General features: G+C 32.8%; 4 protein-coding genes across 5 annotated transcripts; 3 read left to right on the top strand and 1 right to left on the bottom strand.

Moving 5' to 3' along the window:
* The first annotated feature begins 38 nt into the window (after positions 1-38).
* Positions 39-2042, top strand: LOC129316174 (uncharacterized). The gene is made up of 2 exons (XM_054960478.1): positions 39-166; positions 1363-2042. The coding sequence occupies exons 1-2, from the start codon at positions 71-73 to the stop codon at positions 1732-1734; spliced, it is 468 nt and encodes a 155-aa protein (XP_054816453.1). The 5' UTR covers positions 39-70; the 3' UTR covers positions 1735-2042.
* Positions 2043-6318: 4276 nt separating this feature from the next.
* On the top strand, positions 6319-7467 carry LOC129315679 (TMV resistance protein N-like). The gene is made up of 2 exons (XM_054959581.1): positions 6319-6904; positions 7353-7467. Exons 1-2 carry the CDS (start codon positions 6414-6416, stop codon positions 7465-7467), a joined length of 606 nt encoding a protein of 201 aa, XP_054815556.1. The 5' UTR covers positions 6319-6413.
* Positions 7468-8372: 905 nt separating this feature from the next.
* Positions 8373-11276, top strand: LOC129315680 (uncharacterized). Its single transcript, XM_054959583.1, has 3 exons — positions 8373-8443; positions 9044-9555; positions 10609-11276. The coding sequence occupies exons 2-3, from the start codon at positions 9283-9285 to the stop codon at positions 10792-10794; spliced, it is 459 nt and encodes a 152-aa protein (XP_054815558.1). The 5' UTR covers positions 8373-8443; positions 9044-9282; the 3' UTR covers positions 10795-11276.
* Positions 11277-11579: 303 nt separating this feature from the next.
* On the bottom strand, positions 11580-14758 carry LOC129315681 (uncharacterized). 2 transcript variants are annotated; one of them, XM_054959585.1, is made up of 3 exons: positions 14489-14682; positions 14160-14197; positions 11580-11962 (listed from the first exon to the last, which is right to left on the bottom strand). In XM_054959585.1, exons 1-3 carry the CDS (start codon positions 14559-14561, stop codon positions 11855-11857), a joined length of 219 nt encoding a protein of 72 aa, XP_054815560.1. In that variant the 5' UTR covers positions 14562-14682; the 3' UTR covers positions 11580-11854. The 2 variants fall into 2 exon arrangements, with proteins under 2 accessions (XP_054815560.1, XP_054815559.1); XM_054959584.1 differs by lacking the exon at positions 11580-11962 and adding an exon at positions 11969-12346 and having other exon boundaries at positions 14489-14758.
* Positions 14759-15964: the final 1206 nt, after the last annotated feature.

Raw genomic sequence — 15964 nt, 5'->3', positions numbered from 1 at the left:
TTCCTCGTTCCCCACTTCTGGTGGTGATTGATTATGTTATTTCTTTTAAGGCTTATTATAAGCTTATGTGATGGTGTGTTCTTTGTTATCACATGGCACAAAAGTAGGTTTGGTGGAAACGACATGCCAAGTGCTTCAAATGGGCGAGGTAGAAACTAATAACTGGGTATGTGATCCTATACGGTTGTCGAAATTATTAATTTGAAGTCTGATTTACTGAGGTTGCAATTTTCTTGTGTGCTTTGTTTTGGAAACAAAGCTGTTAATCAGATTGCAGCAAATAATCAGATTGCAGCAAATAATACCATAGAGAGGTTAGGTAGGAATTGCAGCAAATAATCTTCTACTGGTTTCATATTTGGTAGCCGAGAATTTGGGGGGAAATTTTCTTATTTTCGTCTTCTGGATTCAGTTTGGGGATATATAATCTCGACTAATTTATTTTGTTACATTTCATTCCCGCGTGAATGCATTTCTATTTCACGCCCATGTTTTTGACTTGATCATGTTAAAAAAAAAAAAAATCCATTTTGTTGACTTGATCTTCTCGTTCTAGTAGATAACTTCTCATGTTTTCTTTACTGATGAAACTAGGATTTTGTTCAATTGATTTTATATTGCTACTCATTTTTTGGTCCGCTTCATGAGATTCTTTTTTTAAAAAAGAAAATTTAACGATTTGCTAGCGTAACGAATGAGCATGAAAAATTTATGACTTATGATTCGTTATAATTTTATATCATATAAAGTATAGATATTAGCACTTTAAAGAACTGGTATTTTTGATCATTCCCTGGCAGGTCCAGCACCATTTCTACTAGCTACCATGGCTGAGCAATCACCGTTTTCCTCTTCCTTCTCTTATGGATGGATTTATGATGTATTTATCAACTTTAGAGGTGAAGATACTCGCTTTGATTTTGCTAGAAACCTCTACGATGCTTTACATACTTAGGGCAAAAATATGATTTTGGTCTCAAAAAAAATTACAATAAGGGCCCCAAAACCTGTAGTGTAATATCAAACTTTTTCAGGTTCATAGTGAAATTATATGTGTTTTTAGGGCGTTTAATGCGATTCTTCCTTTTATTATCTTGTTCCATTCGCTTCTTAAAACCTTGAACCACTTTGCATTACCTATACATAATACAAATAACCACTATTTTTTTTTTTAATCACTTCATCATGTTTGTTTAGTTTCATTCACAAGCAGAGTCATGTAGAGTGAAGCATAATTTAAATCCGTTTCCCACTAAATCTCCCTTCCTTTATCTCTGGAAAGAACTTCACTTTTCTGGTAATATACTCTTGGACTCTAATGAAGTTCATCATCATCATCATCATCATCATCATTTGCAACAGGAATTTCACAAGGTTAACGTCTTGACCATTGAAATGAGTGAAGAAGACATTATGCCAGAATGGTTTGACCACTATAACGAGGGAGGTTCGATGTCTCTTTGGATCCGAAACGAATTCCCAGACATGGCTTTATCTTTTGCTGTAGGAATTGGTCCTCGAGTGCCAGATCGTCAAGTGCCATGTCTTGCTCCTTATGTTATCATCGATGGCAAAACTATTCCTGACAAAGCCAGAGTATTTTGGGGAAGAATTTATGGAAGATTTACATTGCATGATGTCTTGTTCTTTCCAGGGATTAAATATGAACATTCACTTTTGAGGAGACGTGAATGGCACCACATGAAGATTTCTAGTATCTTGATTCCTGAATAATCTGCACAGGTAAAGTGGAGTGGCATATTTGTGGATAAGCAAAATTTCAAAATGGAAGATATCAGTTTCATAAATCCTTAAGTGGATGAAGTGGAGGTACGTTTACTCTGAGTTAGTTTTTAATTAGTTGTCTGCTTATATAAGCAAGTGACTGCGTTGATTTATGAGACATCCAATAAGGCAGTTCTCTCTATTTTATTTGAACCCTGAAGGAAGGATGAATTATGATCTCAAAATTAATATCCTGCATTGTAAAAATGATGAGACACGTGGGGAGTGATTCTTACTGTGGTGCACAAATTTACAAATCTTGTCACATTTCTGTCCTTTTTTTTTTTTGAACTAAAAGTGATCATGATATCACCAACAGGCAATAACAAATCCAAGAAGAGCTAATGAATGGGGAGGCCAAATTGAAAATAAATCATGAAGTGAGGGGTGAAATTTTATTTTAATATTTTTTACAAGTAAAAATTCTAATTTTTTTCCAAAGGATTATTAAAGTGTGTGGGGCAAGGGCTGCCCTTGCCTCTCAAGACTTCTACTTGCCAACAGATGTTGGCTCTTATGAATGTAGAAAATGCTTTGAATAGATATATTTTCAATTAGACTCGGAAACACTTAAATCTAACCCAATTAGATAATCCTATAATACAAAAGTGATCATGGTATCAAAATTGATGTTTGAGGATATTTATATGTCGTTGTCAATAAAATTTCTTATCCTTAAATGGTGACTGCATGCATGCAGAGCTACCAAACGTTGCATCAGTATATTGAGTATTCTTCTTAGTGTCATCCCTTCAAAGATACAATCTACATTCTCCATCATTGCTTATCATAGTAATAGATTTCGCTTCCCTTCTTCTACCAATTTCTCACCCTACTGTCTTCTTAACTTTCCCAACCTTGAATCAGAAGTTAAATGTTTGAGATTTAACATGTTACAAAGTTATTATTATAATATTAAATAAATAAATTTAATTTTTTTAATTGTATTATAATTTCATGTTTACTATTTGATTGAATGAATTGCCGGGCAATCCTAACTTATCAATTCATGATTTTTCATTTTTGTTTAGGCTAGTGCTTCCATAAGCTTCAAAGTGTTTTTGAGCCAAAGGTGCGACTAACAGTTCAGAATTAATATTTTATAAAATTAATTAGTACAATGTAAGGAAAGTTAAAATTAGGAGACTTTAATATTATTCCTTCTCTTCACATATGCTATATCTGTGATCATGCTCTCTTCATTACATTTCATAGCTTCTGAAGTCTCTAACCCAGTTTACTTTTGAACTATGTGATTAGCATCTAATGTGTAATTAGCTTTTCTAAGCACTCACAAGGCCGATCACTAAGAAACAAAAAGGAAAGAACAGGTCAAATTAATATAGAAGTGTGACAATTAATAGAGAACAAGTTCAAATTTTCATAACCATTCTTGAATCCTTTCTATAAAATAAATAATAGATAAAAGGAAGAAATCATCACACAGAAAAGAAACATGGCAGCAAAAACTGCGCTCTTCAATATTTATCTAAATCAATCAAAGTTAGTTTTCTAATGGCTCTGCAACAACTCAACTTCTGAGTTTAACTAGTTCTAAATGTGTGAAAAATGTATTTGATAATTAAAAAAAAATCAACATATTAATAATGAAATTCTTAGGTAATGTTTGGATTGATGGATTTAGATTTAAATTTTATATATAAAAGTTTTTATATTTAAAATCTATGATTAAAATTTTTAGTTTGAGCGGTATAAAAAAATTTCAAATTCAAAGATAATGAAAAAGAAAGATGAGAAATCTAAAAGAAAAGAAATCAAATAACTAGGATGGAGTATGATGTATTTGAAATTATAAAAAGAATTATAATAAAATATAAATTTGGATTTGAATCAAATAAATTTATATTGATAAATTTTTATATATTCAAATAGTAAATCCCATATATACGAGCGCAACACAAACGAATTATTCAAATTCACCAACAATAGCTGATGAAAGTTGCATTGTGATCAATAGAAGAGAAAAGAAGGAAAGAATATGATAACATAAAAGAAAAATTAATCTTTTAATTCTTCAACTTTTAACTCAGTCCCTCAACTATAACTCGCTGTGATTCAATTTCTCAACTATAACTCGCTGTAATTTAGTCCCTCAATTTTTAATTTACCTATAACTCAATCCTTATTTTTTAATTTTTTTAAAAATTTTTTATCAAATAAGAGGGATAAAAAAATGCTTATATATTATTTTAAAATACCCTCATTTTACTCATTGATGTGAGATATAAGCTAACATGAAAAAAAATTAACAAAAGTTAAGAGACTAATTTATAAATGATTCAAAAGTTAAGGGGATTGAGTCATAGGCGCGTCATAGTTAAGGTGTTGAGTCACAGCAAGTCATAATTGAGGGACTGAGTTATAAGTGACTTAAAAGTTGGAGGACTAAAGAATTAATTTTTCTTAACATAAACAAAAAATAGTAATATATTTGATAGATAAGGAGAAGCCACCCAAACTATAAGTATAGAAGGATGACACAGACTAATCAAAGACTTACTGAAACATTTAAGAGTTGTCCCCTAATTGGCTGAGTATTTTCGTCTAATGTTCATCTTCTCTTTATCAATGAAAATATAAGTTTGACCTAAACTTTATAATTTAAAAATTTAATTAGTTTTCTAAGCCATGTGAAATCGTTAAATAAATACCCAATTGTTAATTTTTTAAGACCATCACAGTGGTAGTTTTATGAAGTCAATAGCCAACCATTTTGGGAGAACATGTATTGCAACCTAGTTCCCGCCATTCTTGCAAGGTTTGGTAAGGGACTAATTAAAATTTCAAATAACATTAAGGGATCAGAATACTAATTTAATTTGAATTTGGTTGTCACTGCATGGTGTATCATTTTTCTTAACCTCAAAATTCCATAATCATTTCACAGAATCTCAAGGATGAGGAACCACATATTAGCTATAAAAACAGAAGATCTTCTGTAATCAATAGGGAAAAGGATTTTAAAAAAAGTTTAAATTTTTTTCAACTTATAAAAAAATTTAAAAAATTATTATTTGTAAAGTACTTCTAAAATGTTTTACTGAAATTATAAAAAATTTAAAATTCATTAACTCCGTTTAAAAAATTAATATGTTTTCAATTTTTCTCATAATAAATATATATATTCTGACAACATATTATTCAATTCTTAATATGAGACAAAATTTAATTTTTTTTAAATATGCTCCGGCGGATTATTAATATAAAAAAAGATGATTAAAAATCTTTCATATAAAAGATAGTGTTTTTGTCCTAAATCTGTCGAAAGATGATTGCGAGTTGGAACCCGCAGATCCACCACTGTTCATTAGAATGACGAATCAACCAATATAATAAAACACTATCAAATTGCAAGCTTTTCCGCTGACAAGAATTTAGGTTATGTTTGTTTACTAAATTAACGAAATAAAATGAATTGAAAAAATTGAGATAAAAATAAATTCAATTAATTTTTTTTATGGTAAATATAATAAAATTTATTAATATATATTATAAATATAAAAATCATTACACCTTTCAAAAATTTCGTGAAACATGATTCTTAACTTTATAGACTAAATTATCTCTCTTCCTTATAAATATGTTCACCTATTTTCTTTGATCATCTTAATTTTATCTTTATTTTTTTAATCCATTTCATTCTAGTAAGAAAACTTGACCTTAGCCAGTTCTAATTTTCTATGCCACGATACAGGTGATCATAACTGGAGGTGAAATGCTTATCAAGACACAAGTACTTGTGAGCCAATTTCTCAGAGGGAGTTTTGTCATTGTAAATATCCCTCCTGATGCGTCTCGAGATAATTTATCCAAATAATGATCTTCCCCGTCGTCTGCATCAAACATGTGAGACTAGGGTGCCATTTGGCTACTCAAAAGGATTGAAATGAAATTGATTGAAAAAATAAAAGTAAAAAAATAATATAATCAAAAGAGATATGTAAATCACATTCATAAAAAAGAGAGGTACTTAGTTTGTAGGTTTGGAAATAATGATTCATAAGAATTTTGAAGAATATAATAATTTTCACATTTATAATATATATTAATAAGTTTTATCATGCTTATTATGAATTTAAAAGATGATTTAGTTTATTTTTATTTTCTCCACTCTATTATATTTTTTTTCTAGTAAAAAACAGGACCTAAGAACAACAGGGTGCAGGATGGGAAAGGTGTAGGAGAGGATCTGCTTCCCAAATCTCCAAGAAGAAATTAACGTCGCATTGTGTGGAAAAGTAAGTAGGAAACTACTGATCTCATAATTTGATTTTAAAAAAGTAAAGATGCATAAGGAAAAAGAAAAAAAACATGTTAATCTATGCACTCAGCAAACGTTAAATAAATAACAAATCAAGTTAAACAAATCCTTGAGCTAACGACTAAAGACACTTACATATTTTTGCATGAGCTGGTACCCGCCAGCTTTTCTCATCATCTGTCATAAAGACAAATTTGTTTTATTAGGGATTATAAGGCCGAGGGATTATAATATTCAGCCATTGTTTTTCCTTAAAAGCCATAGCCAATGAACAGACTTTAAGCAAGACAGTTCCTCAGTCAAGATTCTCCTTCACAGCCTGCAACATTCATTTCCACTAGCTATCATGAAAGAGCAATCACCATTTTCCTCTTCCGTCACCCATGGATGGAGTTACGATGTCTCTCTCAATTTTAGAGGTGAAGACACTCGCTTTTATTTTGCTATAAATCTCTACAAATCTCTGCATCAAAAGGGTATCCATACCTTTAGAGACAATGAGGGGCTTAGAAGAGGAGAAGGGATTACTCCATCACTTGTTAAAGCAATCCAAGAGTCTACAGCCGCTATCACAATTTTCTCTGAAACTCATGCTTTGTCAACATTTTGTTTAGATGAGCTTGTTCAGATCCTTGAGCGTATACAGAGAAAAGGTCAGTTGGTTTTGCCAATTTTCTATGGTGTCGAACCACCGGAAGTGCGGCATCAGAGAGGAAATTACAAAGAAGCATTTGCTCAACATGAGAAAAGGTTCAACAATGATAAAAAGAAAGTGCAAAAATGGAAGCAGTCTCTACGAGATGCTGCTGATATTGCTGGTTTTCATTTCAAACCTGGGTATTTGAGTATTACCCTTCTTTTGCTTTGCAAACTTCAACTTTTTTATTTGATATCGATTGATACTATCATGTTACCATGCAACAAAGGCTAAGAAGCAATGAACACTAATACAAATTACTACCCAACCCAAAACCATCAGGTGATTCAAAAGTCTTGCATTTTGTCAGATATAAGTGTTCGTATTTAGTCAAACAGTAATCAGGCCTCGTTAGAATTTGCATTTCTTAGAGAGAAAAAGAGTATGTGCTTATTTTGGCAGACGTAGTTTTTTTTTTTCCCCCAATTTTTTGTTTAGTTGACTTTTAAGTTGTTATCATATGGTATATTAATATCAAAGAAACTGTAAGAAGTATGGCCACTTCAAAATCAGAAGAGTGCCAGTGTTATATTTGAAGGGTGCATTGTGTCCAAGTGTTTGATTTGTTGCATTTTGTGATTGGGACAGGCAAGAACATGAATGTGATTTAATTGAAAGGATTGTAAAAGAGGTTTCTAGGAGAATTAACCGCAAGCCTTTACACATTGCCAATTATCCAGTTGGACTTGAGTATATGGAGTGAGAAAAGTAAATTCTCTTCTAAATATTGGATCTAATGAAGGGGTCCAAATGGTAGGAGTTTGTGGTATGGGTGGAATAGGCAAAACAACAATTGCTCGAGCAGTATGAAATTTAATTAATGGTTCATTTGAAGCTTTTTGCTTTGTTGCTGATGTCAGCAAAAATTGAAAAGAGCATGGCCTAGCATATCTCCAAAAAATGCTTCTTTCTAAAGTGGTGGGTGAAGATTTCAACCTCATTGACATCAATCAAGGAATTCCTATAATGAAACAGAGGCTTCACAGAAAGAAAGCTCTTCTCGTTCTTGATTTTGATGAGCTAAAGCAATTGCAAGCCATTGCTGGATCACTCGATTGGTTTGATTCTGGAAGTAGGATCATTATAACTACAAGGGAAAAGCATTTACTAGCAAGACATGTTGTTGAAAGAATTTATGAAGTAGAGAGTTTAAATGAAACTGAAGCTCTTAAGCTACTGAAATGGAATGCTTTTCGAGAAAATAGAGTTGATACAAATTTTATAGACATTTTAAACATTGTAGTAAAATATGCTGGTGGTCTTCCATTGGCTTTGGAAGTTATAGGTTCCAACTTGTTCAATAGAGGAATAAATGATTGGAATTCTGGATTAGATAATTATAGAGGAATTCCCAACAGAGAGATCCAACGGGTACTCAAAATGAACTATGATGCTTTGGATGAATTTGAGAAGGAAATTTTTCTTGACATTGCCTGTTGCTTCATAGGAGACAACTTCGAATAAGTGCTCTACATGCTCGTGGGTTGTGCCCAGATTATGCTATTAAAGTGTCGATTGATAAATGCCTCATAAAGATTGGCCGTGGCCTTGTGACAATGCATGATTTGATTCAGAATATGGGTAAAGAAATTGTTAGACAATAATCACCAAATGAACTTGGCAAAAGCTCCAGGTTGTGGTTTCATGAAGACATTCTCCAAATTTTAGAAGGAGACAAGGTATGTTAAGATTCATCTACATTTGAATTTTTTTTAAAAAATTATTCTTTTATTTAAGGTATTCACCTGCATTTCTTTAAGTAATTGACATATGCTTGGTTTGAAAGGGAACTGAAGAGATTGAAGCCATAAGTCTAGACATGCCTAGAGACACAAATTAATTGGAGGGCAATGGCCTTCAAAAAGATGCAAAATCTTAATATACTTATTGTTCGAAGTGCAAGATTTTCCACAGGTCCCAAGCATCTCCCAAATAGTTTGAGAGTGCCAGACTGGAAGGGATATCCTGATCCTTCTTTTCCATATGATTTTTGTCCCAAGGAACTAGCTATCCTCAGGATGCCTGAAAGTCCCCTCAAACCGGATCCACCAGTCAAGGCATGTACAATGTTCTATTTGTCTAAAATAATGTTCTATTATGAAGCAGAAACACTTGAAGCTGATGTCAGACACACGTTAGGCAGACACTTTTAAATTACTTGTAGTAGATCCTTTAAATTTTGTTCATGTCAGGTGTCCTTGTCAGCTTTGTCCTATTTAATGCTTTATTCTGTCATTACTGATTATCAAGATTAGTTGATTTTTAATCTTGCTTTCCAGAGGTTCCAGTCTGCGAGTGTGATGGATTTTAGGAGTCGTAAATTTTTAACAGAACTGCCTGACTTATCTGGAGTCACAAATGTGAAGGAACTGAGTTCGGATTATTGCAAGAATTTGTTTAAAGTCCATGTTTCTATTGGATTTCTCGATAAACTTGAAAGATTAAGTGTTACTCATTGCTGCAACCTCAAGACCTTTCCAAGCATCTTATTAAGATCCCTTGAATTTTTTGAGCTCGCATGATGTCCAACCTCCAGAGATTCCCAGAAATATTGAAAGCAGTGGAAAATATAAGAGATGTTCGTTTGGATCATAGTGGCATAGAAGAATTGCCATTGTCATTCAGAAACCTGATTGGGTTACGAGACTTAGACCTGTCAAATTGCAAACATCTTCGAGAATTTAAGAGCAATCCCACCAAACCTGCAAGAATTGGAGGTCGTAGACAGCAAGAATTGGAGGTCGTAGACAAACACTTGAATTCAGAATCTTGTAGAATATTGTTGAGTCAGGTACTTCTCTCTTTATTACTCTGTTGAATGCCTTTATGAGATAATCTAATAATGACGGACTTTGAAAAGAAATTTGTGCCCACATCTATCGAATAAAGAAATATTCTTTAGAAGACACTACTTGAAAATAAAATGAAACACACAATTATATGATATCTAAATGTTCTGTTTTCTCCTACATTGATCTGCTGCTTTCCCCCCCTATCCTACTGATAGTATTAATTAGTATCATACTTATGATAATAACTCACATGAATTATAAACTTGCATGCCATTTTTGTACTTTAACGATGAGGATTCTATACTCTTTCAAGAAAAAAGATTTATTAAAGGTGGAAATCATTTTTGTATTGTTTAAATAATTGCACAAATAGATTAAAATACTATCTTATATACAAGTTGTATATCTAAAATGATCCATGTGAAACTGGACATGAAAGTCTCACTTTTCAATACTTTCTCACAGTTGAATAAAAAGACTCACTTTTATTTGTTTTATGGATCCCCTTTAAAAAGATTTGGCACAACTTCCCTGAAACCACTCTGGATCTAAGTTCATCTTATTGGTCTAGCTAGTTTCATTCAGGGAGAGAACCATGAATAGAGGAGCATTTTAAATTCCATGAACATAAATCCCCTGAAAATTGAAATAATTTCTCTTGAAGTAAGGAGAGCGATAAATATTGAATGGTGAACCCCACTTTTTCATGACCCACATATCAGATTCAGAAGTGGGGTCTGTCATTCAGTGTCTTTTTTCTAACGCTGAGATGGTCTGTTCTATATTTTCATTCACTATCACTAACCCTTCGTGTAAAAGGGAAGAAAATGGGAAGTAAGGAAAACTATGAGGAAAAACTCTTAAATTTTTGACAATTACTCCTAGTTTTCTCTTCTTATTTTCTTCCCAATTGTTCCTTCATCCAAACCAAGCCAATCTCCCCTGCTTTATATCTGGAGAGTTGCAACATGGCTAGAAACCCACCCCCCTCCCCTTTCCCTGTAACATTGTTCTCAGACACCAAGTTCGATCCTCGTAATGTTTTGCATCAGGCACTACGTGAGGTTGATGGATTGAGGTTTCTAATGTTGGAGGACAAAATGCCAGAATGGTTTGACAACTCTACCGATGGCCATTCAATTTGTTTTTGGATCCGAAACAAATTCCCAAACATGGCTGTATGTTTTGCTGAACACATGGGATATCATGGAGAGCTTGTTCCAAATGGTTCAGTCTAAGTCAATGGTAAGTAGTTGGAATATGAAATCGAAGACAGAATTTATGGAAGGATTACATCACAGCATATCTTTTTGTTTGATTTGCAAAACCTTAGTCATGAAGATAAACTCAAGGGGGCAGTTTTAGAGCATGGATGGAAAAAGATACAGAACTGACGTACCATGCGTCACCGAAAAAATCAAACTTGGGCAAAGACCAAGAGAATATATGTATACAAGCGGAACTCTAGAATGGAAGATATCTGGTTCATAAATCCTAACGAGGATATCTCTCCATCAACTTTTGAACTAGTGTCTTGGTCAACTAAATAATTTGTCCGATTTTCAATACCTGACACTTGCCTCGCATACAAGAATTTTATATTGAATTTTATGAAAATTTCCTCAATGGCTCAAATTTCAAAGGCGATTGGTGGTCCAAAGGGCTTTCCATGAGAGGACTGAAGACACAGACCATGAGAGAGAAGAAAAATGCTCTCTCTCTCTCTACACACACACACACACACATTCTGCAGCGTCAAAACGGTGAGAACCATTGCTGGAAACTCATTCTTACTATAGTGCCCAGATCTACAAATCTATCTTCAATTTGTGTTTGTGTTATTGTTATATTCATTTAGTTAATAATCAGATCAGATGTGATCATATATCAAAATTGATATTTCAGGACACTTCTGTATGGTTGTCAATAAACTTGTGATATCTTACTGAACACATACGTCAATAAAAAATGCCATATACATACTGTAGCAGAGCTTTTTTTATAGTGTTCCTAGGAGAGAAAATTCAATAAAGCCATAAATTGCCATAGATATATAAAATCATGCATCACTTTAGCACGAGAAATTCTGATGCTCTTATGAGGGAAAATACCAGAGATATATGCCAACCACAGATTTTCCAAGCAACAACCCAGCACTTAAGTTATTTTGGAGCCCAAAAGTATTCTATCCTCCTAGGTTAAAATAAAGTGCGGAACGTACACTAACCAAAGAGTTGAGAAATGAAAGGGGGATGAGATATTAGGGCTGAGAGATCAATTCTTCATTGAAGACCATGATTATCGTCCACAGTGTATCAAGCTACCAGCACCAAGGAACAAACCAAATACAGCTGCACTTCCCAGAGTAGTCTGCCCAATATGTCTAATCTTTAGTAGGCCAGGAACCTGCATAGTTTCAAGATCATATACATATCTAAGACACTTCAAAAGTAAAATACACATTTCAGCGGAGCACCACTGCTAAACTGATGGCCAAACAGAGGTTTAGAATTGCTGCCTGGACAAGCAGTGAAATAAATGGCTCCCACAGGCTAATTATAGTACAGCACCACATTCCACTCAGCAGTTAACACGGCCCCACTTTAAAGCAATATATGGAACTGGTACTGCCCTCCTATCCATTTACAAATTACCATATTAAGGTAAAATGACATCAGTAGTAAACGCAACTGCATTAATAACATTAACACACCTTATGACCAACATATCCAGCACCTCATCTCAGCAGAATAGTCTTTAAAATTTATTGATTGAAACCTATTCTTGGATCTACAGGCATGAGGATTAAAATCTCTATCATAATTTTATAGATGTCCAAAGATTTCTTGACAAAATCATAGATACACCATACAAAACAAACACTAGATGCTACAGACTCTAGACCAGGCCACAATAGTGCACTATAAAAGAATGATTAAAACCCTCAAGCAGTAGGGCTTGAAAAGTAAAAGGTGTATCTTTTTCCCCCCTTTGGAGGGGAGGGTGTTATAACAGGCTTCTGGCTATGCGAAATTATTAATATGCAAATTCTCCAGAATCTTCACCCTGATAATTGGTGACATTGCTTTCCTCGTGATAGTCAAGAAAGTTACATCTTTATTGGTTACATCAAAAGGATTTGAACTCTATATCTCTATTCACACCTTACCTCATCCTTACTGTCTCAAGGTCCAGTCTTTGCGAAGTCAACAGTACAAGCATACAGTAGCCCTAGGTTTAATAGAAATTAGGGCAAATTTGTAGGGTGATGGTTAGGATTTACTCCCTCCAATCCTTGTTGTAAGACATTTTTAAACTGTTTCACGCAACTTAAGAAAAATTAGTTTTTTTTCTTGACATCATAAAAATATGTGATGTACTTTCTTTTTTACCCTTGATTTTTAATAATGATACATCTACATTAAATAACTTTACATTAATCAAGAAAGGTAAAATTGAAAAAAGTAGTTTAACTATTACAAGGTGTCCTACATCTTGGATCAAAAATTATTTCTAGGTGACTTACAAATAGGATTGGAGGGACTATGAAAATAGGATTTTTTTTTTTTTTTTGGGAAGCCACCTACTTGAGTAAACAGGTATGAATAAGGAATTCAATAGGAAGAAATCAAAGTAGATAGGTAAAAGGCCGGGCTTCAGACCAATGGTACTTGGGTATCATAGCCGCTTTGCCTACAACATATTGTGTCTTAAATTCCTCTAACGACTTTGCTAAATTACAAATGGTCAGGTACAACATAAGATGCTGTAGTGTATTTGCAATTACATAAGTGACAGAAATAGTAGTTGTGAAGTTAATTAGGGGAATAATGCCTTCTGTCATGTAAAGTAATGTTAAAAATGTGTGCATAAAATGAAGCATCAAAATTAGAAAATAAATAAATAAATAAATTTTTCATAAGAGGCAGGGACAATTAACATAGAGGAGGGTTATGTCCCAGGTGGCAGACCATGAACTCAAACCAAGGCCCCCCTATCAACACAAGCAGTTCAAAACTTCATATATTTGAGTTTGTTCCGCAATACCTTGCAGGCCATCTAATTATGATTTAATATGGAATTGAGTGAAAAGAAACTCCTGTCCCCGATTACTTGTGCACCAAACATCCAGTCTGTATTTAATCTTTTGCCTTAGGCCTCAGCAGAAATATACATATATTGACTGAAGCATAAATATATTCTTGAATTGCACTTTTTGAAGTTCAAAAACACGTAATAAGATCCTTATTCTACTTTCGCTATGTCAGTAGATACTTGGCAGCAATTGACTATACTAAAACCTGATTTTTCAATGATTTTTCAATGATTTTGCTTTTGAAATCAAAATCACCAAATCATATTCTCCGGTATGTCAAACATAACAAGCCTACTTTTTCTCAGATTATGCTTTCACTATCGTTCATAGTATTATTGCATTCGAACAAGAAAAAGAATAAGCCAAATGGATACTAGCATTACCTGCATACAAATGAGATGCACAGTCACAGAACACATAACAAACTATAATTGCCATTAACACTTCAAATAAACCAATAATGATTGAATAAAAATACAGCAACAACAAATATGAATAAATATTTACCTTATACCTAACGGCCTCATATGTTCCATAGACGGCACCTACATACACATAATTCAACAATTACACTAGGTAGGAAAGAAGGAAAGAAAGAAAGAACTACCATCTAACAACAAAGATAGTTTATTACAGAGCAAAAAAAAAAAAAAAAACTTAAGCACCACTTATTATTTATGATTATTAATGTAACCTAATAACCACAAATTTGGCTTCGATAACAGGACGAAATAAGAAAGCCGACTCTTTTTCCTCAGGATACTCAAAACAACCAAACAAGGCTCAATGGCCTTCCAAGAAGAGAAACGTCTAAAACTAATTAGGAAGAATCTCACCGACGGCGCCGCCGATAGCACCGCCAAGGGCGGCTCCGGTAGTGACGCGAGCGAGGCAGCTATCTCTAGCCATCTGATGGATGATCTGTTGCCTGAATGCTTTTGCGTCAGGGTGAGATTTCCCGGACTTTTATGCGGCATACTAAACGACATGTCGCGTAAAGCATGGCAGCCCATAGGTTGTGACTTGCCTTAGAATCCGTTGGCCAAAGTAAAATAAAAAGATTCAGCTAAAGTGAATTAGGTTGGCCAAAAGAAGTCTAAATCTAAAGTGAATTATATTGTTGGTACTTGGTAGGCGGCGCATGAGATTTTAATAGATTTTTTTTTTTGCCCGAGATTTTAATAGGTTTTGCATTTTATATAGATTAAAGATTAATTATATATATAAGATTCAATAATCCTATTCTTTGTATTCAGAATACAAATATTGTTTTCATCTTCAAAATATTTTTATTTTATTTATTTTTAAAATATATATCACAGAAGTCAGTGTCAAATATTATATGTGAATATATAACATCTAAATTTCATATCTCCAATAAGAGTCTCATTAGTAAAAATATTGCTGCTCATATCCTATAAAAAGAGTTTGAATATAACTGCTATGATATGAGAACTTGTTGAAGTTAGTAATATAAAGATGCTATTAATTTTAAGAGTCGTAGATTTTTATACACGTATATGATAAAAAAAAAAACATATTCAATCTCTCTAATTGAGGTTGAAAATAGGCTAGGTTGAGTTAAGTTTTGATCAACTAGGCCTGACTCTGTGTGATAAATTTGAGGCCTGAGCTTGGCTTAAAACCTGTATAAAACTTTTCTTATAACTTAAGCCTGAGTTTACTTAAAGCTTGACCTGGACTAAAAATCTATTTAAAAGCTTACTTAAAAATAAGTTTTTTAAATAAGCTCGCATTTCATTTTTAAATATCTCAAATATACTTTAAGACTATTAACATAAATATATAACATGATTTATCAATTACAATATATAATAATTAAAAGAACTTACCCACTATAATACAATACAATAATAAAGTAATAACAATAAAATCAATATATAAGTCCAATATAATTAAAAACATAACTAAAATTAAAAAAAATAGATTGATTAAAAATCAAATGATGAGACTGATATATGTGTGATATATTACATAATATATATATATATATATTTTATTTTATTTATTTATTTATGTAAATAGGTCGGCTTATTAGATTCGTAAGCTAGACCTTAAAAAATTAGGCCTGGCCTATTTAATTAAATAGGCCTAATTAAATGCCTAAATCTGACTTAATCTATTTAATAAATAGGCTAGATTAGGCCTGAAATAGGCCAAAATGTAAGCCCCTGATAGAGGTCTGGCTTATTTCCACCCTTATCTCTGACATACAAATATATATATATATATATATATATAGTAGTGAGCAAAATGAAAAAAAAACCAAAAAATTGAATCAAATAAAATTG

This window comes from Prosopis cineraria, unplaced genomic scaffold (genome assembly GCF_029017545.1).
Source record: "Prosopis cineraria cultivar Desert tree isolate PC_DT_omini unplaced genomic scaffold, ASM2901754v1 PC7, whole genome shotgun sequence".
Classification (NCBI taxonomy): domain Eukaryota; kingdom Viridiplantae; phylum Streptophyta; class Magnoliopsida; order Fabales; family Fabaceae; genus Prosopis; species Prosopis cineraria.
Note: the sequence above shows the minus strand (reverse complement) of the source record. Positions and strands in the feature narration are given on the sequence as shown.

Bases quoted from the DNA above. Each gene is read 5' to 3' on its own strand.
- LOC129315680 (XM_054959583.1), top strand. From the start codon at position 9,283: ATGATGTCCAACCTCCAGAGATTCCCAGAAATATTGAAAGCAGTGGAA. The intron at 9,556-10,608 runs GTACTTCTCTCT...GTTTTGCATCAG, and splicing joins GTAGAATATTGTTGAGTCAG to GCACTACGTGAGGTTGATGG.
- LOC129315681 (XM_054959584.1), bottom strand. From the start codon at position 14,665: ATGGGCTGCCATGCTTTACGCGACATGTCGTTTAGTATGCCGCATAAA. The intron at 14,198-14,488 runs GTGAGATTCTTC...ATGTGTATGTAG, and splicing joins TGCTATCGGCGGCGCCGTCG to GTGCCGTCTATGGAACATAT. The intron at 12,347-14,159 runs GTAAATATTTAT...TCATGCCTGTAG, and splicing joins ATGAGGCCGTTAGGTATAAG to ATCCAAGAATAGGTTTCAAT.
- LOC129315679 (XM_054959581.1), top strand. From the start codon at position 6,414: ATGAAAGAGCAATCACCATTTTCCTCTTCCGTCACCCATGGATGGAGT. The intron at 6,905-7,352 runs GTATTTGAGTAT...TGATTGGGACAG, and splicing joins GGTTTTCATTTCAAACCTGG to GCAAGAACATGAATGTGATT.
- LOC129316174 (XM_054960478.1), top strand. From the start codon at position 71: ATGGTGTGTTCTTTGTTATCACATGGCACAAAAGTAGGTTTGGTGGAA. The intron at 167-1,362 runs GTATGTGATCCT...CATTTGCAACAG, and splicing joins AGGTAGAAACTAATAACTGG to GAATTTCACAAGGTTAACGT.